Source organism: Emydura macquarii, unplaced genomic scaffold (assembly GCF_026122565.2).
Source record: "Emydura macquarii macquarii isolate MOO-44397 ecotype Brisbane River unplaced genomic scaffold, CSIRO-AGI_Emac_v2 contig_719, whole genome shotgun sequence".
In the NCBI taxonomy this organism is placed as follows: domain Eukaryota; kingdom Metazoa; phylum Chordata; order Testudines; family Chelidae; genus Emydura; species Emydura macquarii.
Window position 1 is genome coordinate 13,857,267 of NW_027130856.1, and position 23,489 is coordinate 13,880,755.

The 23,489-nt window shown below is 40.9% G+C and overlaps 1 protein-coding gene across 1 annotated transcript in view; it reads right to left on the reverse strand.

Moving 5' to 3' along the window:
- The window catches only part of DPP6 (dipeptidyl peptidase like 6), a 370,977-nt gene that overhangs the window by 70,040 nt on the left and 277,448 nt on the right, over positions 1-23,489 (reverse strand). Inside the window, exons 9-11 of the mRNA XM_067542727.1 lie at positions 9,026-9,180; positions 7,690-7,787; positions 730-853 (exon numbers count right to left, since the gene is read on the reverse strand). Of these exons, the coding sequence (XP_067398828.1) occupies positions 730-853; positions 7,690-7,787; positions 9,026-9,180 (377 nt within the window). The remainder of the gene's footprint in view (positions 1-729; positions 854-7,689; positions 7,788-9,025; positions 9,181-23,489) is intronic.

Here is a 23,489-nt window from a genome sequence, read left to right on the forward strand (position 1 = left end):
TGAACACATGGGAAGGCAAGTTATCCATCCTGACAAAAAAGGAAGCCCTACAGATATGCTACTCCCTAAAGAAAAATAGCAATTTAGTTGTTATTACACTGTTCCCAGCAACTTTGCATGGGCCTTGTCTACATATAGTTTTCACGCTGACTTTAATTATACTATTTCAAAAATCAAAATAGTTAAATTGGTACATCCCCCCAATATGACTATAGTTTTACCAGTTAAAAGGTGTTTATATATTGGTACTGAAACATACCATAGTGATATAGACGTCTTTATGTCCGAATAAATGTGCCCACACTAGGGGGTTGCAACAATTTAACTAAATTGGTGGAAAACTGTGTTTATACAAACCCATATATATTTCTATTGAACTCAGATGTTAAAAAGGACAGCCGGGTTAAAAATAGTAGGTGTGTGCGTGTGTGAGAGAGACAGAGAGAAATAGAGAATGCACCTACATTCTCTCTATCTATATATAACGACACATACACATATGTATTGTAGAGATATGACTGATTTATGCTAAGCCTTTCTGTAAGGGGCCACAAGCAGCCCATACCTCCTTGCACAGTAAATATTGCATAGGTCTTTTAAATTCTATCGACACATAAAGTACGGTGTGTCAGGTGACACACTTTCAGATAAAAGAACTGGCGAATATTCTTCCCATGTGGATTACAAACACTGAAGGTCAACCTATCTTTTTTTAAGGGTCTTTCATACCTTTGTGCAGACTCCAGTGGTAGCATCACACAGCGTCAGGATAGAAACGTTCTGTGCCCTGTTTAGCCAATTTACTGCCACTTTGGTGCTAGTTGCCCATTTCACCATGGTTATGTAGTAGTCTCTGAAAACAGGTAAATGCACTCAGCTATTATTGCTGCAAGTTTACATCAGTAAAGTACTTGCGAGAGATATTAATGCCACAATATTTTGCAGCTCAGCAGATCACTGGGGTTTGTGGATCCTAGGATGAATGCACAGGAAAGGAAAAGTCTATTGGTATTAGAACATCTCTGTCTTGATTTTTCTAGGGATAGTTATGCATTTCTCTGAACACCTGAAAATGGCATGTTTAGGGCTATGCATGTTGCTCCAACTTCCCACTCTGTCTGCAAGCTGTGAAAATTGGGTGGAAAGTGCATAGGGTTACATATCCATACACACGTGACCAAACAAACACATTACATGGACAATTTCCAGTCTGGTCAGACTACTTTGGTTGACTCAAACCCAACCACTGGCAAAATTAAATTCCTCATGCTCATATAGAACTGGTCTTTAAATACACATATTAGTTAAAACACCTGTTAGGGTCTGGGAAGGAATAGAAAGAGGTGGTTTATAGATGCTGGTGACTCTGGCCCAAGAGGTCTGACCCAGTTAAGGAACCTGGAAAGCAAATTAACCCCCCATTCAAACAGACCACTACAACCATTACGAGAAGCTACTGGTATAGTAGTGGAGCCATGCTGATAATAAATTAGTTTTACGGAGCGGAAATTGGACTGTAGGTGCTTAGCACAGCACAAATTTGTATAAAGAAGTCAATGGAGCTGCACCAGTTTACATCAGAGCCTGCTCCATGACCTCTGTCACATCTTCTTATTATTAAACATTTATATTATGGTAGTTCTTAAGGAGCACACCCAGTTTGGTCCTATTGTGCAAGACACTGTTCAAACATAAAATAAAGAACAGTCCCGGCCCCAGTGAGCTTATAAAAGATATGGAGCAACAACTGATTGATACAAACAACCAAGTTGGGGTGGAATGGAAGAAATGTGTAAGCAAATATATGTAATAGGAAGAACAATTTTTTAGCCAATTAGTGATAGTGATCACAACTCTCTACCTTCAATCACTAAGGGATTAATATAAAGGGCGAGACTCTTGCTGAAATGACAAATCTAGAGTTACAATAATATACTGGAGGATTGTGCGGGCCGAAAGCATCCTTAAATTATAATGCAATGACTTTTCATAGTGTACAGTCTATAAAAATGTTATTAGTTCATTTGTTTGCTATAAAATATGTATAAGGAATTGTTGCTCTCATTGGGATTAATGTGCTGTGTCGCTAGAGAGTACTCTGTATTCTGGCAAGGATTACCATACGTACTGCAGAGAAAGGGCAAAAGCAAGAAGGATCTGTTTGTCTAGCAAAATAACAAGCTAGAAATTAATTCTGTAGCTTTCAGCAATATTTAGAGCATGAATCTGGCTGGGGAAAAAATAAATGAGTTCAGCAACTGGATGCATAATGCTGGAAGACATGACACCTCTGGGCAGGTAATAGTGTCCTGGAAATTCAGTGGCTGAAATAAATTGTGATTTTATTTAACATCAGCAGTAGCACATTCCCTAGGAGCGGGGAAAAAATGGTCAAGCAAATTAAATTGCATTTAAAAAAAAAAAAACAGCAGCAGATTTTGGCAATAAACAAACATATACATTAAAATATAAAAAAGCAAGAGTAAATGTTCATTTAGGACAAATCGTTGATTGGAGCATTTTCCCCATAAATCCCATTGAGAGTCTGAAGTAAATAAGTTACATTTTGATGTCACCCAAACTGGTTGGGATGAAGCAACTGAAGCTCTTATCCTAGCAGCTACATGTATTAGTTTCAAGTCCAATATTGTCTCCCTTGCAAAAAATGAAGATGGGAATAGAACCTCTGCCATATTGTCTAAAGAACACCACCAGCTGGCAATCTATCTTAAGTGCTTATGTGACCTCCATTACCGAGTTATCTGAGCACCTCACAATTTTTAATACTTATCCTAACATCATCCCAGTGAGGTAGGGAAATGCTATTATCCCCATTTTACAGATGGGGGACTGAGACACAAGGAGACTAAGTGACTTGCTCCAGGTCACACATGAAGTCTATAGTTGAGCATGGAATTGGCCCAGGGTCTTCGAAGTCTCATGCTAACCACTGGATCATACTTCCTCTTACTTAATGACTAGGCAAGTGGCAAACTGAAACTCCTGCTTATTGTTCAGGGTCCTCATTTCTCCATTTGCATTACTGAGTCCCCCACCTGATGTTTGTCTGTTTATCCACCTATTCCATCCTATCACAATCCTAGATTGTGAGTTCACAAGAGGAGGGACTATCTTTTAATTGCCGTCTGTACAGCACCCAGAACAATGGGGACCTGATTCTTGATTGTAATACAGATGAAATAGTAATAAACAACAATAATAATTAATGTCGTTTGTTCTCACGGGAAATTTTCCTGAAAGGCTCAGAAGTCTGCCTGGAGATATTTGGACCCTCTCAAGAGGTTCACATCAATTCTCATAGCACAAACCATCACACTGTTTCATCATGAGACATTTACACTCCCAAAACTACATGTATGGTTTGCAGCTAGGAATCTAACATCCAAACTGTGCATGCACATAAAGAGATATTAGACATAAAAAGAAACCAAAATCCACACCTCTAAGCAACATAGGTAAGCCAACCTAACCTCCAGTGTTGACAGCACTAGCTTGACTGCCTCTTGTGGAAGTGTATTATCTATGCCGACAGGTGAACCCCTCCAGTTGGGTAGAGGTAATGTCTACACTGAAACAATATAGCAGCACAGCTGTAGTGAAGGGGAAGTGTAGACAAACCCTAACTCTACCGAAGATCCCCACAATCTGTTCTAATGAAATACAATCACACTAAGCTCCTCATTTCAGAAAATATGTGCAAAATAAAAATGTACCCCTATGAGTCTAGCAGCACTACTACTACTACTATGCTCTGGAAGTGTTATGTTTTTTATGAAATATACAGCAAGTCACTAATTATGGTATATTTTGCACCATTGTATAACATCAATTACATCAAATAAATAAATTATATTAATCCATAATGACTGTTAGAAGTAACTCAACCCTACACTCCACACATATTTATTAGAGTACTAAGATGCTGCAGTTCGATAAACTGTTTCAAGCTGTTATAATAATACAACTATATTAAAGAATTTTAGCTTGCATTATTAGTGAACAGCCAATGCTATTTCCCAATCAGCAGTCCAACAGATAAATGACAGTAACAGTGGTCTTAAGATATGGCATGAAACTGAGCCATTGCTTGATACACGCAAATTTTTAATTATTTTTTACAAGGGAAGTCCTATTATACATGTTTTTGAGTGTATTCACAGGTGACACTTCTGTCTTGGTAGCTTAAATGGACCTAATGTAACACTTTTCAATGACAATGTGAAAAACACTATGGGGAAGATCATAGAATCATAGAAGATTACGATTGCAAGGGACCTCAGGAGATCATCTAGACCGACCCCCTGCTCAAAGCAGGACCAACCTCAACTAAATCATCCCAGCCAGGGCTTTGTCAAGCCAGGCCTTAAAAACCTCTAAGGATGGAAATTCCACCACCTCCCTAGGTAACCCATTCCAGTGTTTCACCACCCTCCTAGTGAAAAACTTTTTCCTAATGTCCAACCTAGACCTCCCCCATTGCAACTTGAGACCATTGCTCCCTGTTCTGTCATCTGCCACCACTGAGAACACCTAGCTCAATCCTCCCCGGAACCCCAATGCAAGTAGTTGAAGGCTGCTATAAAATTCCCCCTCATTCTTCTCTTCTGCAGACTAAATAAGCCCAGTTCCCTCAGCTTCTCCTCATAAGTCATGTGCTCCAGCCCCTCTTTCACTGAAGGGGTATCAGAATGTGTTCAGATACTGCAGTGATGAGCACGATATAAAAACCTGTAATAGACTAGAATAAAATACAGAATCAAACAGACTATAATAAAACAGATTCAAAGGGCATCTTACTCCGGAAATAGACTTCTTGGTTTGAGACCACGTGTGGAATACAGCACGTAAAGGTATCAGAATCTGTCCCTTTATATTTCTTATGCACAATGAAGATTATTCCACTCTCCCCCACAAATGGGCATGTTTCATCTGCTTTGTGCAGTACCTACTGGCTTGCCTGGTTTTGTTTGTAGACCTAGCATCCAATTTAAAATATCCCAGAGGTACCAGTATAGCTGTCCGATGACCCTACACAAATGAATATCGTGAAGAAAGAGATCTTTACAGAATGGTATCAGACACTCATACAGAGTGCTCTGTTAATATTTGGAGAGGGACCATTAGCGGCACTGTTGGCATGGAACCAGGTTCTGATCTCAATTATACTGGTATAAATCCACTTACGTCAATAGACTAACTCCAGATTTACATCAGCATAAATCAAATCTGAATTTGGTCTGCAGGCTTTATAGGTGACTGCATCAAACTCAAACTAAAGCAGCAGATGAGAGCTCTTCTTCCCTGCAGGCAGATTGACTATGACAATAAATGTTTATGCCAATACATCACACTGTTCTCTAAAGCTTTGTTTTCAAGTGTCCAAGAAACCACAACACATAGGTCCCAGTTCAGCTAAGCACTTAAGAATTACAGGGGCATGGCAGTGTCACCATGGTTAAGGTTGCATCAAGACTTCCGATTAAAAGTCGACCTTTGTAACTCCTCTAAAATGGACATGCTTAGTCAGATTGCTTTGAAATTTGGTGTGCCTCAGGAGCATACAGGGTAGGACTAGTGACCCAAATTTGGGGTCATTTGAGGCAAGGTGTCTGGAGACATAAGCCCTGAAGAGATTGCAATGTTCATAAAGTTTCTCAGTGGTTTTTCTTTGTGCCGAGCTAGAGAGCAAACGATAGACGTGATTGTGGTAAAAATGGTTTCAATGTGTCAGGTTGTACCCAGAGTAGTGCATGGCACTCACTAAATCTTTAGGGACCCAAATTGAGAATGGTATTTAAGAAAATTTATGTTTTTTTACAGTGTGCATGTGTCAATTCAGAAAAACGGCCAAGGCATTTCCATTCCCACCATTTTATATGCTTTAAACCTTGACTCTTGCACGATTTCCCCCCCCCCCCAGGGCCGAGAAACCCGCCCGCCGCCGTTCCCCCACCCCGCCGCCGATTGACTGGATCAATCCCCCCCCTCACCGCCGCCGAGAAAACCTCCCACCTTTGCTCCCCCGGCCCGCTGAGAAAAGCCGCTGCCGAATCATGCCCCCTTGCTGCCGCCGAAAATGGGCAAATGGCTGTAGGGGTTTCGGCGGAGGGCATTGATTGAAAGTGCTTAATGCGCTAATTTTCCAAGTAGTACTCTGGGCAGGTACAGTCAGGTGAAGCGGTACTCGACCTGACTCTACCTGACCGGAGTGGTACTCGGGAAAAAAAGGTTGAGAACCGCTGAACTGGAGGATTGGGCCAAAAGAAATCTAATGAGGTTCAACAAAGAAAAGTGCAGAGTCCTCCACTTAGGAAGGAAGAATCCCATGCACAGCTATAGACTGGGGACCGACGAGCGAGACAGCAGCTCTGCAGAAAAGGACCTGGGGGTAACAGTGGATAAAAAGCTGGATATGAGTCAGCAGTGTGCCCTGGTTATCAAGAAGGCTAATAGCATATTGGGCTGCATTAGGAGGGGCATTGCCAGCAGGTCACGGGAAGTGATTATTCCCCTCTATTCGGCATTGGTGAGGCCGCATTTAGAGTATCGTGTCCAGTTTTGGGCCCCGCTCTACAAAAAGGATGTAGACAAGTTGGAGAGAGTCCAGCGGAGGGCAACAAAAATGATTAGGGGACTGGAGCACAGGACTTATGAGGAGAGGCTGAGGGAACTGGGCTTGTTTAGTTTGCAAAAGAGAAGAATGAGGGGGATTTGATAGCAGTCTTTAACTACCTGAAAGGGGGTTCCAGGGAGGATGGGGCTAGGCTGTTTTCGGTGGTGGCAGATGACAGAACAAGGAGCAATGGTCTCAAGTTGCAGTTGGGGAGGTCTAGGTTGGACATTAGGAAAAAGTTTTTCACTAGGAGGGTGGTGGTGAAGCACTGGAATGGGTTACCTAGGGAGGTGGTGGAATCTCCATCTTTAGAGGTTCTTAAGCTGAGGCTTGACAAAGCCCTGGTTGGGCCAAAGCTGAGGTTAGTCCTGCTTTGAGCAGGGGGTTGGACTAGATGACCTCCTGAGGTCCCTTCGAACTCTAATATTCTATGATTCTATGATTAATGATAAGCAGGTCTTTAACTGGTTGTTGAGTTGGGGCCTTACTTTCTAAAAACTCAAGCCTATGCAGAAACAGCAAAAAGTTTTGCTTTTGGTTTTGATGAAAGGTTCTTGGATCCAAAAACAGTTGCTTAAATCCTGCCTGGTTTCATTTCCATTTTTGAGTCTCAAACCAGCTGAGTTTCATGTTTGCGCTGCAGTAGTTATATATCTGTCCCAGTATCCAGTTTGAATGCCTCCCCTATTGGGTGAAAACTGGAATTATCCAGTTTTTGTCTTCACAATGGCCAAAGTCAGCACGTTAAATGAATTTGTTGTGCTGGATTTTAGCACAGTCTAAAGAGTTCCCTCAAAATAACCCTGAGACTAATTCTGAGCAAAATTATTTTAAGGAAAAAAAACAAAGAAACAAAAAGAAACTTTATCCAAAATCACACTTAAGAAGAAACATCACTTCCAAGTTGTTTAAGTAGTTACTATTTTATTTGTAGAGAAATTATTTAATAGTAGTGGAGGAAAAAGACTGAAAAATTAATATTTATAAAGTCAGTTTTTGAGTGAAGGCAACGGTATAATGAAAGCACCACATGGACAACATACTAAGCAACATACCTCATTCTTTGATCATCAGGGGGAGTCATTTCCAGATCATGGGTAGGTCCATTCAAACCAATGACATGTAAAGAAATGCTTGGATTTTCCATTCCAGCCTGAAAATTAAAGATGAGAGTAAATTACTGTATATCCTACAATGAACAACACTTGACATTTATAGATAGAACATTTTATCTGAACAGATCCTAAGATGCTATACAATCATAATATACCCCCAAAATATTTATCTTATGAAGTGCAGCCACCTCTGTGCTGGAACACAGCAACTGTTTAACAGTGCACAGAAAAAGCATACAGCAATTTAGAGCAGGCTTTGAGACATGAGGAATTTAGGATGATAGGATGTAATTGTCCACACTAAAATTTGCTAGAACATTAACAATAACATCTGTCGCTTTTGTGAAAAATATCATGGTATTTTTATTAGCCAGGGTCAGGATCTCAATTTGATGCCTTATTTGAAAATGGTAGGGTGTCCCTTAGTGCCATGGAGGACATTGTTTAAACACTGACTTATACGAAAGAGTGCCTTCTACTGAATCATCAGCACGACCTCCTGTAGCACCTAGGTATACACTTGATGTCTCCTATCTTCAGGAGTGGCTGGGTTTGACCTGGCTTGGCACGAGAGATCTGAGGGGACCACCACACAAAGTGAGGTGTCTGCAGGAAGCGGCTGTGCAGTACAGTACAATAACATACTATATTGTACCAGAAAGTAATAATGACAATATTTCCACACGGACTGGAGATTTGCACCAGATCAGATGCTGCTCACCTGCAGTGACACTCTTCTTCAGGGCTCCACAAAGCAGTGAAGGATTGGCTCTTTTCTATCCCTAATTCATTTTCTCTCAGTAAAGCTAAAGTGCAGCATGTCTCAGAAACCTGACCATCTGTCCTGAAATTATTCCATCTTGAATTTTACAGGAAAGCCTAAGTACTTAATTTTCCCCATTGCCCTTTTGATGTAAAGGCACAAAACCAACAAATAATAATGTTGTTTGCAGCTTCTCAGATGTAGCCAAAGTCCCATATAGCTTCAAAATCCAATGGATTTTGTCCAGGTACAAGAGGGAGAAAGCGTTTAGACTTTACTTTTTCTCTTAAATATTTGAATAACTAATACCAGTGTCAGAAAAATGTATTTTTACAGACGCAGCTAAAGAATAATTAAGACCAAAGTTTAACAATTCAATGGGGAATGAATGTTCTCTGTTTACTGCACTGCTTATGCATATGCCCTGTTATACATTACCATATCAGAGTCAGCTAAAAATAAAACCATGAAAAATTCTAAAAATGTTGACTGTTTGCTTATATTTTCCCTTACCTTTGGATAATGATATGTTTTAACAGCAGGGTAGAGGCTGCCAGTGTAGACTGGAATTTCCATAGTAGGGACTCTGGAGTCATTTATTGTTGCATATGCTAACCTGGTGCCATCAGGAGACCACCAATGTGCTATATGGGTCTTCAAGATTTCCTCTAATTAAAAAAAAAAAGCATCTGATAGACATATAATGCTAGTTAGAAATGAAACCAAACAGCATAGCGCTGAAGATCCTGGTCTAACCACAGCATAAGGAGGATGCAACATGAAAATCAGTAAAAAAAAATGCTCATTAAATTATGAGATATCACTAATGAACACAACTGATAATAATTATTCTCAACACATAGGTTACTAGGCATAATTACTGCTCAAGAAACATCAGGTTGCTTACACTATCAGGCACATATACCTATGACACCATAAAGGCACTGCTATCACTGTGTTAAGTATACTGTATGCAGATATGGGGACATATGTATTAAGTTCATACTGTACATAATGTCCTGTATAAGCATATTGAGAGTTCAGGCCTGTAACTCATTGCTGGCAACAAAAAGGATGATATTTCATGCTGTTATGGCATAGTGAAAGTGCTTCAGAGATTGAGAGTCTATTCTCTTTAAGGAGGGATTGCTAGCACTGAAACATAGATACAAGCATGTGTCAAGGACTAAAATTTTTATCTTTCTAATTACTGCTCCAAGGTTTGGAAAAGTCAACAGGTCTGCAAGAAGGGAGGTAGCATTGGCACAACAAAAGCTACTGGACTTTAAAAGCCATGTCATTCTGATTAGCATCTTGTATTTTATTCCCACTTCATTTTTGACACAGTTTTTTCAAACTAATATCTCATAAACAGCTGTAGTTAGGGATTAATGCTTCACAGCACTGAACACTGAGATTCCAGATTTTCAGGTGGCGTATATATAACTCAGTGGTATCCACTGGTTGTTCAGACATGACCCACAAAAGGTATGTCAGAATTCAAGTATCTGTGAGTTTGTTTGGAGGGAAATCAAGATGGTAATCAGATTGATAGTACCTTACAACATGCTAGGCCCAGTATTACTTCTAATGCTGACCTAATATGAATCCAACAACGGGCCTGCCTGCCTACGTCACTGTGCCTTTTAGGGCTGAATTCTCTAGACACTTTACCTCTACAGCATGTATAATTCTTAGTCTCGCATCAACAGAACAAAACCTGTCTTCTCGTACAGCAATATGTACAGCATATGCAATCCCTTCTGCTGTGCTTTTGTCAGGATGACTCATAGGACATTAAAACTCTTAAAGAAAATAGATTATTACCCTTTTGCAAAATCAGAACTTTGGGAAGTCAAGTTAGTGTCTTCCAAATGCCAATAAATAGAGAAATTTAGGACTTAAAGAGTGATTTCTGCAGCCTCTGTATGCATCTAAAAGCTGAAAGCCTCGTTGCAGAGAGGATTAGAGAGTGTTACATACTAGAAGTTATGAAAAAGAGTGAAAGTATTCAGAGCTTTGGCTATGTGGGGTTTTGGTCCCCTGGATCTGTGCACTGCACCGCACCATAGCAATCCTCTGGTCTGACCAGAAATGACCTCCATGCAGAACTGTAGATTGTCCCTCCCAAAGGCCTTCTCTGTTGTACGTGGGGATGTGCTTACGGAGTCCCCAAATAGCAGAGCTGCACTGTTGTCACTACACACAGCCACACACAACTTTTAAATGGCTTTTGGGCTTTCCACAGACTGTATAGAGTGATCGAGGATTTATTCCATAAAAGCTAACTAAGAAAGAGATGGGCACAGAACGCCATTTATTGTTCTATGTGAAAAGAATTTAGATGCTACCTAGAGTAATTACTATGCGTAAACTGTCTTTATAACTTTCAATAATATAAACATGAAAAAATATTTTAAAGACTTTGGTTGTCTCATCCTCGTCCCTAAATGCTCAGATAAAACAAGAATAAACAACAAAATCCCACTACATAATTTGGCAAATGGATCAAGAGAACCTTTTTTGAACAGATGAGAATCATGCAGCCTTGGGTTATTCAATTTACCCAAACACTCTCAGGCTATTTTCATCAAGAGCCAAATCTCACTCCCTTGAGTTCCATGGGGATTTGCCCGACTCAGATGAGTAGGACTGGGCCCATACTGGCCATCTTCTTTTAAATCATTTGTCAGACTAGAAACTTTTAGGGACAGGGACCTTACTTCTTGTTTGTTTTCTTAAAGCAACATGTACAATTTTAGCATAACAGAATTAATAACACTATATGATGCTATATTCAGCAGTCATTCTTACAACTTTTTAGGCTACCTGAGGTAGCTAGATACGTTAGGTCAGTACTGGCAGAATTCCTTTATGTTTAAGAATAATGTTTCCCTAAGTATAGGGGACATTGCAAACAGTGAGATTATGGTTGCTGTCCAGTTATAGAAGGCAGCACTGGAAAGGTTTTGATGGCAACTAATGTAAATAATTAAGTTATGATTATTATTAGTAGAAATAGTAATGACAACCCAAGCCCTTCCAAGTAAAAGCTTGGGAGGGAGGGTAAGAAATACTAACAGCAGCATAGATCTACTTGGCAAAATGTTGTTGGAATATTTTCACTGTATTGTCCTATAAAAATACAGCCCATGGCTTTTTTATATTAGCAGCTCATTAGAGACATAATTAAGCGTTAGAAGGAAAGGGGTGAAAAGGATGGCAGACAAATCTTTGACATTTTCACATTAATTAGGAATGACTTTATTCAGCAAACATTTTCTCCAAGCTCTCAGGCTTAATGAAGGAGTTCAGCTGAAGGTCACATGCCAAGTGAGGTTTTAGTGCCCATTTTGTAGGCCTCTGCTGCTGAGATTTAATTGCATGAACTTTTGCCTTGAAACAAAGCCAGGCTCTTGCCATTATTAGAGAGTGCAATTAGCTTTAGCAAACCAGAGAATGCATTTATGAATATGAAGTGTGTAAGTATCAGAGAGTAGGCAATTAAACTTTTATTTGGGGCCTCCTTATTCTTCGTATTCATAATCACCTCAGGAACATAAGGAACGCTTACTAATCCTACAGTAGGGCATTGGCATCCAATATCAGAAGATCCTCACCATAAAGTGGGAGGTTCGCCGCGCTAATGTCAGTATCCTCACGGAGGCCAACATCCTTGGTGTTGAGGCCCTGATTATCCCGCACCAGCTGAAGTAGAATGGGCAGAGTGTGCGCATGCCTCATGCACACTTAACAAAACAACTGCTGTATGCCCAACTCACCAAAGGAGAAAGGACATGGGGAGGCTAAATGAAATGCTTTAAAGACACCCTCAAAACAAACATCAAGAGTTGTGGCATCAACATCACACCCTAGGAAACAGTCGCCTGTTTGGGACAACTGGCGAAGACTTGTCAGAGAAGGAACGACCATTTTTGAGGAAAATGGCCTTGTCCTAGTAGCAGAAAAACTCCAGAAAGAAGGGACAGGCACCTGTCATGCAGCAATCGTGGCCCAACCGTGCCTTCCAACACCACCTGCAACGTCTGCCAATGAGTCTGCGGCTCCTCAGGATTGGACTCCTCAGTCACCAAAGGACCTGTGAAAGAGTTCATCCTCGACCACCGAGGGATCACCAAAAACACAACACACAGTGACTTTGGGTCTGGCCAGGCTGGCCATGGTACTGTGAGATTTAGGTGGCCTGGGAGCTGGAACGAACACTGAATAATCATCTATGAGAGGTTGGTCAGCCCAAACTGCCTCAGCCAGTATGCAGCTACGAGAATGATCATGGCTTTGTCTCTGTTGATCTTGGAAATCTTCATGGGAATCAGGGGAATTGGTGGAAAGATACAGAACATCTGTTCCACTGCAGGAGGAAGACATCTGGCACTGGTCTTGGACTCAGGTCCTCTCTGAAGCAAAAGTTCTGACACTTAGTGTTTTCCTTGTTGGCAAACAATTATATTATACTATATATTATTATTATAATAGAAGATACCCAATGATGGATTACTGCGCCAATGATGGAGCTGTGCAGGGACCATTCACAATTGGTCATGGATTACCTGCTCAGGGTGTCTCCTAGGCTGGTGCTGACTCCTGCGAGATGAAGGGTCATCAGGGTTACCGTGTTCTGCTGGCTCCAGATCCCAAATTCAATTGTTTCCAAGCAAAGGGGCAAGGAGCGAGCACTTTTTGTTTATGTAGTGCATGGCTGTTGTGTTGTTTGTGAAGATTTGTATTACTGAGGTTTGGAGGACAGGTAGGAATGCCAAACAGGCCTGATGGCTCTGAGGTCCAAGACTTTCATAAATAGTCCTATGTTGTCCAGAAACCAAGTTCCTGGAATTTATAGGTGGTCCAAATGAGCTCTCCAACCTGGCCATGCTGCATCTATGATCAATTTCTTTGTTGAAGATGGAAATGAAAAGGGTACCCCTTTCTGTATGTTGTGGGTGACAGCTACCAAGCCAATTCTGCAATGACATGATGTGACACTGAAACCTTCCTGTCTACCTCATGTCTCGTAAGGGAGTAGGCTGACTTGAGCAAGAGCTGAAACTATGGGGCCAAATTATTCCTGTTCTTGTATGAGTGCACTGGAAGGAGAAAGCTCATAGGAAGCTCCTGTCCTTTGCCATCCACGCAGAACGTGGTCATCATCATTTCACTCCAGGTGATAGCTACCACTGTCTGCAGCACGTGGGTTTATCTATCACTCCACCTTTAGTGCTGCTATAAAAAACATTGTTGGTGACATTTTTCTCTGTTTCCATTTTTATATTTGGGTTTTTTCTTCATTATTTCCCCCCCTTTCCTCCATCCTAGTCATATATGAAAAATGGAAACAGGAAATAGAAGAAAAAACCAAAAAGTGAAAAAAAGATAAACAGAAAAATACATAGAAAAAAATTCACAAAAAATTCTAATAAATAAATCAATCCAATCCCCTTTCTCCTCCCCCCCGCAATAACCCCCTCCCTTCGACAGATCTGTTTTGAATCCTGGGAAATGAAAACAATTCCAGAATTTTGACATTTTTCATGCAGTTGTGTTTAAAGTTTTTGACCAACTCTAAATACTAACATCAGTTCATATTGTTTGTTGTATTTTGAAAGAGCCAACATACTGGGCCACTGCTGTGCTGAGGGTACTTAGAGGTCTCCAAATTATCTGCTGACAGCTAGACACGTTAGGGGGCTAGACATCCTAGCTTCAGCTGATGCAGGTGATGGGTAGGGAAGATACTCCCCTAAACAGCCACTCTGCCTCAGCTGCTGATCTTCCATAACTCCCGCAAAGAAGCAGGAGTGACTGGTTATACAGGAAGTGGCCCAAATACATCAGCTTTCAAGAGGGCAGAATCACATGGAAGGAGGTCCAACCATGGTGACCCCCCCGCGTTTCAATTTGTTCCAGTGCATATAGAATGGAGCATTGCACACAGTGGAGATTTGTACAGAATGCAGCCCTCCCACAGTTATTTACAAAGCCCTTCTGCAGGATGGTGCAAATCAGTGCAGGACTGGCCCCATGGTCTTTCCGTTCCTTAATTTCTATGACTGTTATCAGTGTGCCCAGCAGGGAAGGTTGTGGCGAATAAAGAAACCAAGATTTCTCTCCCTTTTTTTTTGTTTTTGTTTTTAGTTATAATAACTAAAGTATAGACTCACATCTGTGGCAGACAAGACAGTTTCTAAAGATTTGAATTTGGAGTATGCCATGATGCACCTTATTAAACTGTATAGGTCAAATCTTCAGTTGGTTTAAACTGGTACACCAGCCTTAAATTCAATGGAACTACCCAATTCACACCAGCTCAGGAGCGGTCCCTGGAAATGGTTCAGCAGTGAAGGTTACTGCATGCAGAAAGCCTTTTGCTTCTCAAAAAGTGAGAAGTGGACTCTAAGGAGGGTGAAATGGGTTGAAGGAGTTTTTATTTTGCCTCCCTACCCTCCAAGAAATCCATATCTTTTACACGATTATTCTATTCATGCTCCAAACCTCATGTTCTCTCTTTCAATAGGAAATAAAAAATGGACCAAGAAAGCCATGACCACAGGCAATCCTACAGACAGAAAAAGAATAAAAATATTTACTATCTCCACACACTTGTCTGCTGTCAATAGAATTATTAATCTCAGCATAAATTAATTTTCCCATAAGAAACTATGCAAAATTGTCTGAGGAACTTTCCTTTTCTTCTATTGTTACTTTGATTGCTGATGTGTTAAACCAAGTAAGAGTGACAGCAGATAAAGGGAAATCAGCAGTTTTATTTGCAGAGTATATTGCAGATGATGTTCACATCATCAATTATTTGGTGCACTGAAAACACTGTATTGCTTTATTAAAATTGTTAATAAAAAGAAAGTTTAAACAAAAGGAAATTAAAGCCTAAGAAAGGCCACATCTTATATTAGGATAGAAAACTCAAAAGATTTGTCAGTAGTGATCATCAAAAGAAGATAAGAGAAAGAGAGATCACAGAAAGGAAATAAGGTCTGCAAAAAGAGAAAACAAAGATTTCCGAGACAAGGGAAACCCTAGGGGTCTTCATTGAAAGAGCAAACGTGCAAATGCTTATTTGACAGGTGCCATCCTTTTTAAAATCAATTATTAGATCATTTCAAATCACCCACCACACATCCAACTAGATTACACCATTTTATAGTTTTAAAGGAGGCAATTTTGCTGGTAGAGAAAATGCATTGTTCAGATAGGCCTTCAATGAGACATATTGTGATTATTGTTTCCAAAGACCATGTGTCATACTTTCTATGTGCTCAGTTAGATTTTGCTCTCAATTACTTTGGTGTAATCCCAGAACAAATCCAACTCGATAATTTTATGTTAGTGTTACACAGTGAACGTGTCCTACTGTGCATACAAAACTGTCAAGGTAATACATAGTATATATGTAGTGCCTGACTCAATCTGTCTATAATATTTCTATACAATTGGTATATGTTGATCTCAATTACACTCAAGTAGTACCACTGACTTTGGTGAAAGTAACCTTGATTTACATTGGCATGATATCAGAATCAAGCCTTATTCTTCAATAACTTTTAAAAAAATGCACTCTCCAAGGAACGGCATATATATTATAGGAAAGTAACATAATGTAACAAGAATGCAAAACAGAAACTTCTCAGATTAGCATCATTAGCAGTATTACCATATTGTCTCAGAGCCTAGTCATTGACCAGGACCCTATGCTAGGGTTCCATCTGGTCCTATGAACCTTGTGTGCAAGGCCCAAGCTCCAAAAAGGCAATCTCCCAACTTTCCAAGCAGCCCTTCCCTTGAACAACTGTGCAAGGTGAGGGGGAAGCTGAGCTGTACTCCTGCTCCGGTAGTGCCATGTACTCCTTCTCAAACACATACATTCTAAAGAACCCGAAAAACAAACACAAAACTAAAGGACGCCAGATTCATTTTGGAAAATGCCATAAATATTCATAATTTCTGTAGTGTCTTAAGTGTAGAGTGTGCTGTATAGAGCCCGTTCTAAACAACAAAGGTCCCTGCTCTGAGGAACGCATAGCCAGTGGCAGCAGTGTTATGAAGAGGCCATTCTTATGAGGCACAGAGTGGAATGAACAGCCTGTATTTACTGTAGGAAGTGCCTGGATGCGAGTGGCAGGTTTAAGGATTTTAAAAACCATAATCTCAGGGAACTGAGAACAGCTGGTCACTGTGTATCCCCTCAAGCACAAGGAAGGTGTGGGCTGAAAATGTCATGTTAATCTCCTCTTAGTCATGAGGTTTAATTATTTGGAACTCACATTATTTTCTGCTCAGGCAGCCTTCCTGTCCCCAGCTTTGACACAAAACGTTCTCTTTAGTCTCTAGTATTCATCAAGAGGACCGTGTGGACTCTCCCCATTTGAAAAGTGACAGGTAAAGAAGGGGTCTGTCAAACCAGCCAATGTGCCTAGTGAGGCGCTGATCGCCTAAGCGTATTTGTATGTTAGGTATTGTCCTGGTCTCCACTGCCCTGCCAAATCCTGCCCTGGCCGGTGCAGAGTGTGAGCTGTACTTTCTCTGGCAGAGGGATCTTGCCAGCCAGGGCAGAGTTCTTAGGGTGAATCCTTAGGATGCACTTTGGGATGCCCTTGACTGCTGCTTTAAGAAGCACCGTGTAGTCCTACCTACAGCTGACTAGGGCTTATTGTTGTCCACAAGAGATGTGTTTGGCCTGATTTTTATCGATACATTAGCTGGCCAGGTCTCTGAGCACTAGAGAAACATTGTGCTCTGCTGCTTGAGCAAGGGTGAGCCAGGGCAAAGAAGCTGCTGGATATTCTCTCCCCCTCCCCAACAGAGGGCAGGATCTAGCCCATATTCTCCATAAAAAACCACAAAGCACAAATTTCTTAAGGTATTTTAATAAGGAATATCACCAGAAACACCAACCCATGATTCGCTGCCAGGTCTAACACAGAAATAACAGAGATACTCAAGTTCTAAAGTGAATGATTCACAGTTTCCAAGGCCACAAGGGACCGTTGTGATCATCTAGTCTGACTTCCTGTTCCCCAAATAATTGCTAGGGTATATCTTTCAGAAAAACTTCCAGTCTTGATTTAAAAATTCCCAGTGATGGAGAATCCATCATGACCCTTGGTAAGTAGTTTCAATAGTTAATTACGCTCACCATTAAAAAAGTTATGCCTCATTTTCGATCTGAATTTGTCTAGCTTCAACTTCCAGCCATTGGATCATGTTATACCTTTCAATGCTAGACTGCAGAGCCCATTATCAAATCTTTGTTCCCCAGGTAGGTATTTGCAGGCTGTAATCAAGTCACCTGATAACCTTCTCTTTGTTAAGCTGCGCAGAATGAGTTCTTGGAGTCTATCATTGTAAGGCATCTTTTCTAAGTCTCCAGTCATTCTCATGGCTCTTCTCTGAACTCTCTCTAATTTGTCAACTTCTTTCTTGAACTCTGGGCACCAGAACTGGACACAGTATTCCAGCAGCGCTCACACCAGTGCCATTTACAGAGGTAATATAACTTCTCTGCTCCTACTCAAGGTTACCCTATTTACACATCCCAGAATTTCATTTGCCCTTTTGGTCACAGCACTGCACCGTGTCATGACCAGAATGTGATGGTCTCACTTAGTGGGAGTTAGGAATCAGGATGGGTCTAGATACCAGGAATCCAGAATCTGAGACAGGCCAGAGGGCAGACTGACAGTCAAGTGGCAGGAGGCAGATAGGGTCAGGTTACAAGGAGATCAAAATCAGAGACAGGCAGAGGGCAGACTGGGAATCAGGGTCAAGAGGTGGACTGGGTCTGGATACCTTGAGGTCAGAGTCAGGCAGCAAGAGCAGGTAGTCCAGGGAAGGCAGTCCTACACAGGGAAAAACTCAGTTGCACAGATGACTTCCTGTTCCTCTGCTTAGTTTAAATAGAAGCAGGGAACCAGTCAGGACCATTGGTGTTTTCAGATCCCAGGACTGGAATCATCTGCCAAAGTTGAGCATTCTGGCAATCGTTATCAGGTCACTGCGTTGTAGGTCAGAACATACTGGCTACTAAGAACACTGTGAATTTCAGATCTGATGGCCTTGATGCACTAGGAACTCATGTTCAACAGATTATCCTCCATGACTCTCAAATCTTTCCTACAGTCACTGCTTGCCAGGATACTGTCCCCCATCTTGTAAGTATGGCCTACATTCATTGTTCCTAAATTGATACATTTAGCCATATTAAAACACATTGTTTGCTTGTGCCCAGTGTACCAAGCAATCCAGATCACACTGAATCCGTGACTTGTCCTCTTCATTATTTATCATTCCCCCAAACTTTGTGTCATCTGCAAACTTTATCAGTGATGATTTTATGTTTTCTTCCAGGTCATTGAGAGCTTAGGGCAAAGAACCAATCCCTGTGGAACCCTGCTGGAAACATACCTGCACAATTATGGTTCTTTGTTTACAATTACATTTTGAGACCTATCGGTTAGCCAGTTTTTATTCCATTTAATGTGTGTCATGTTAATTGTATATCATTTTAGATTTTTAATCAAAATGTTGTGCGGTACCAAATCAAATGCCTTACAGAAGTCTAAGTCTATTACGTCAACAATATTACCTTTATCAGCGAAACTTGTCATCAAAAAAAGATATCAGGTCAGTTTGACAGGGTCTATTTCCATAAACCCATATTGATTTGTATTAATTATATTTATCATGTTTTAATTCTTTATTAATCGAGTCCCATATCAACCACTCCACTATCTTGCCCCAGATCAATGTCAGGCTGACAGGCCAATAATTACCCAGGTCATCCCTTTCGCTCTTTTTAAAAACTGGCATATTAGCTTTCTTCCAATTATCTGGAACTTTCCCAGTGCTCCAAGCCTTACTGAAAATCAACATTAATGGTCTAGCAAACTCCTCAGCCAACCATTTTAAAACTCTTGGATGCAAGTTAACTGGCTTTGCTGATTTTAAAATGCCTAACTTTAATAGCTTCTGTTTAACAACCTCCAGAGATACTAGTGGAATGGAGAGAGTATTATCACCATAGGATGAGACTACATTATTTGTTTTTTCACCAACCACAGAACAGAAATATTTACTAAACACTTCTGCCATTACTACATTGTTCTTGATAATAACAGATTTTGAATGCCTTTATTTTAAATGTGCACCGAGAGCGAATGGTGCCAGATTGAGAGCCCACAGAATGGGTATAGTTTGGGCAGCTGCACATCCCCACACTGCCCCTCAACCTGCCTGAATCCTGACCAGTAGAAGCGCTGAGTCCATATAGCCCTAAGCCTCTGTCCTGAGACTACCAATAAGAATGTCTATCAGTGCCAACTATGACGACAGTTTTACAAAGTGAACATCTGTCCATTAAGTACTAGACTGAGAGCATCAACTCATTTCAAAGAGGCCATCAAGCTGTCAATGGATAGTAAATGTTTTCCATCCCCACTGACATGAACCACCTCAGAACTGCTGATCTAAAAAGCTCTATGTGTCCTATTGCCAATCCCCTGAGCCATCTACTCTCCCACTTGGTTGAATTTTATACAATAAAAGAGGCAGTGGCTCTCAGAAATGGACTGTGAGGCAGCTACATAAAATACAGCAGGTCACTGGGATGTTGCATGTGAGAGAATTAGCACCGAGGAGGATTATCGATAAGCAACTGGCAAACATCCTTGCTTTCAGAACATTCAGAGGGCTTAAAATGCTGATGGTATCCATTAAGAATCTAATTCTGCCCTCAATCCTGCAAATTCCACTGGCGTACATATGAGAGGGCAGAACTGGGCTGTGAATGTTTCATTGAAGTGTAACTGTACTAAGCAAGTAATCATGGTGGGTTAAAAGTCCCCCCATCCATGGAAACTAACACAAAAAAGAAAAGAGGGCCAAACACATTTTGCCATCCACGGTGTATGCATGGGGGGATGGACAGATTCTCCTCATTTGGGAGAGGGGCTGAAATTCCACAGAGTTCAAAGTCAGGACCCAGCTCTGCAGATCCAGGGGTTGTGAAGTGTGTCTTGCCTCCAGACTGCCCCTCAGTTCCTTTCAGTCGTGGCTCACACAAGAACTGTACTGTCAATAGCCCCGCTCCAGGAGGGAAAGAGATTATGGAGTGGGGAGTTTTCTTCATGGATTTCATTTGGAAACCAAACGTTTCTCTGTGGGGAGCAGAGTAATTCCACCTCTGTTGAGATCTGACTCTCCCTTCAAAAACCCCATGGTACCCTCACCATGCAATGTTGTTATTATTTACATCGCAGTCCACTCGGAGGGGCCTATCAGGATTGGGACCCTGATGAGCTAGACTCTGTCCTATATTTCTTCCCCCTTTTGCTGTTTTCAGAACCGTCCTGCCCTTTTTTGGCTTTTTGTCCATGCCTTACAGTGGAGGAGATCAGTCAGTTCACAGTCTCAACATCCATAGCTGTTTGCTGCTAAATATATTCAGGCATGTGATGGATTAATGTCCAGTGTTTCTCAGGATGGCACTCAATGCTGAGTAAACTCTCTCTTTTCCTGGTTTAATCAATTACTGTCACAGTAAAATCTCTCTTGAATCTCTGTTGCCAGATAAATGCATAGAAGATATTTTAGGAACATGCGAGTCTTTCATCTGCCAAGATACCTGGTGACAATCAAAACAATGAAAGAATTATGAAAGGAAGGGTGTTACTTACAGATTTCATAGTGAATCATTCTCATTTCTAATATCCATTCCAAAATAGCACGCACATCTGAAAATCCAGTCCAAAGTGGCAGTCTGCTTGTGTATTGCTAATGCACAGTAAGAATGTAATTTCCCATCACTTGGCATAAACATAAAGCCATGGCTTGTTGACAATTCTCCATAAAAGCTTGTGAGATAGAGGTATGGAATCTGTAGTAGCCTTTTGCTAGCAGAAATCCTTTGAGGACTTGCAATACTTTGCATCTTTATTGGTATAGTAGTAGGTGTTCATTGCAAGAATGTCATATCATATGTTTTCAGTTGTTCAAGACTTAATTGAGACAGAAATGATGTTTGCATATCTGACTGGAAGGCAGTAGAACTGTTACACAGAAGTCTTTCTTCTGCCACATAAAAGCTTCTTTGTGGCTGGAAATACAATGTGCTCATCTGTGCCATGCAATGAAAAAACAGGGGCTTTCTCTATGAACAGAGATTTATTCTATTCAAATCACTGTGACTAGGTTTCACTGCACCTTTTCCTTTAAATAAAAAGGTTATTATAGACTCTGTCTGGCTGACCTGTAGGCTTTATGAATGAAAACCAATGGACTGCAGAGCTTGTCACAAGGCACCAATGCCTGCTGCAAGTGCCATACTGAGAAAGTTAGCAATCACAAACCTCCCTGAATTAGACTATCAAAAATTCATTAAAAAATTGCTTTGGGGCACTTTTGTTCCCGAAGTATTGCAATCTCCCTGGAAATTTCATAAGGGATATGAAAGACAAGAGAAGCAATGCAGCACATTGCCATTACAGAACCTGATTCTGCAGTCAATGGGACTTTTCTTAGCACTCACACAAAGTGCCCTCTTTGAACTCAAAACTACTTGGGTGAGTAAATTGTTACTCACTCAGGTAATCCTGTTCACTTGAAAAGAGTCACCTGGTATAAGTGCTAATATACGTCAGTAAAGAATGCACAATTAGGTCCAAAGTTGTAAAATGGGAAATTGTTGCATATCAAAAGACCTTGATTCAGTCCTGAAGCTCTTATCAAGGCAAAATTCCTACAGAATCCAATGAACTAACACATGAAACCCTCATTCAGAGGTTATGCTGTCTTTACTCAGGCAAAACATCCATTGTCTTCAACACTGAATAAGGATTCGGGATTTGGTCAAATGAGAGTTCTACCTGAGTAAAGGTTATGGACCTCATCTGATTTAACAACAGTGTAAATCAGGAGCAACTCTACCGAAGTCAAGGGAGTTATACTAGTGTAAAACAGGAGTGAGATCAGGAATGAGTCCAAAGCAGTATGCCAGAATAGTTGTCTTTTTAAACAATAGTAACACTTCTTACTAACATGCTGTTATTATACTGATGGCAGGTAATAGTTAGGTTCTAGATTGGTTACTACGGTTTTACTGTGTTCATTAGAATAATGTTGTTTGACAACAACAGATAATTCACTAAGGAAAGACATTACAGGACTGTTCCCTGGTGGTGAGAGGGAAAAGGAAGAAGCATGGGAACAGGTGGTGATAAGAGGTATATAACTTTTTCAAGTTCTGTGCACAAATCCTCTCAAAAGAAAACATGAACTTATTACAATAATTGTTGCAGACATTGGAAAAGAAAGAGAGTTTGCCCTAAACTTGTGCTACACTCACTCATTGAAGACGGACCGTGCAATCAAGTCCAGTAACGATGTGGCAGGGTCCCAAAAAGAGATGGACAATTTTGCAATCAATAAACCCTTTTACAGGTATGCAGGCAAAGAGAGAGGGGTAACAAAGTCTTGTGCTGTTGAGCCTGCCTGGTGCCTGTCCATATTGCCTCTTTGCTAGCATTCACGCCTCATGCATCACTCGTCTCCAAAGCCTTTGATGACTGCAGAGCAATCCTGGTTCCATAAGAGAGACCAACCTGCCAGAACGCTGAGTTTTGGAAATCATTTGATGTCTTGCTGCATGATTGCACTGTGCATGAATTATGCAGCAAAACTGGAAGTAAAAAAGGGTGGAGGCGGGTTGGAAAACAGGGCTCCCCACCAACGGAAGAAGTATTTCACAGAAACACTCCAGAAAATGACCAGAGTTCTCATTCTTCTTCTGTTCAAGTCTTGGGAGTCCCCTACTATGGGTAAACACATACTACTGAGAAAAGGATCTGTATGAGGATATCCACCCATTAAAATCCCTGCTGCTCTGGAAAATATAAAAATGTCTCAGAGCTAGATTGTCTCTTTACTCTTAGCCCTGTGAACAGGGTGG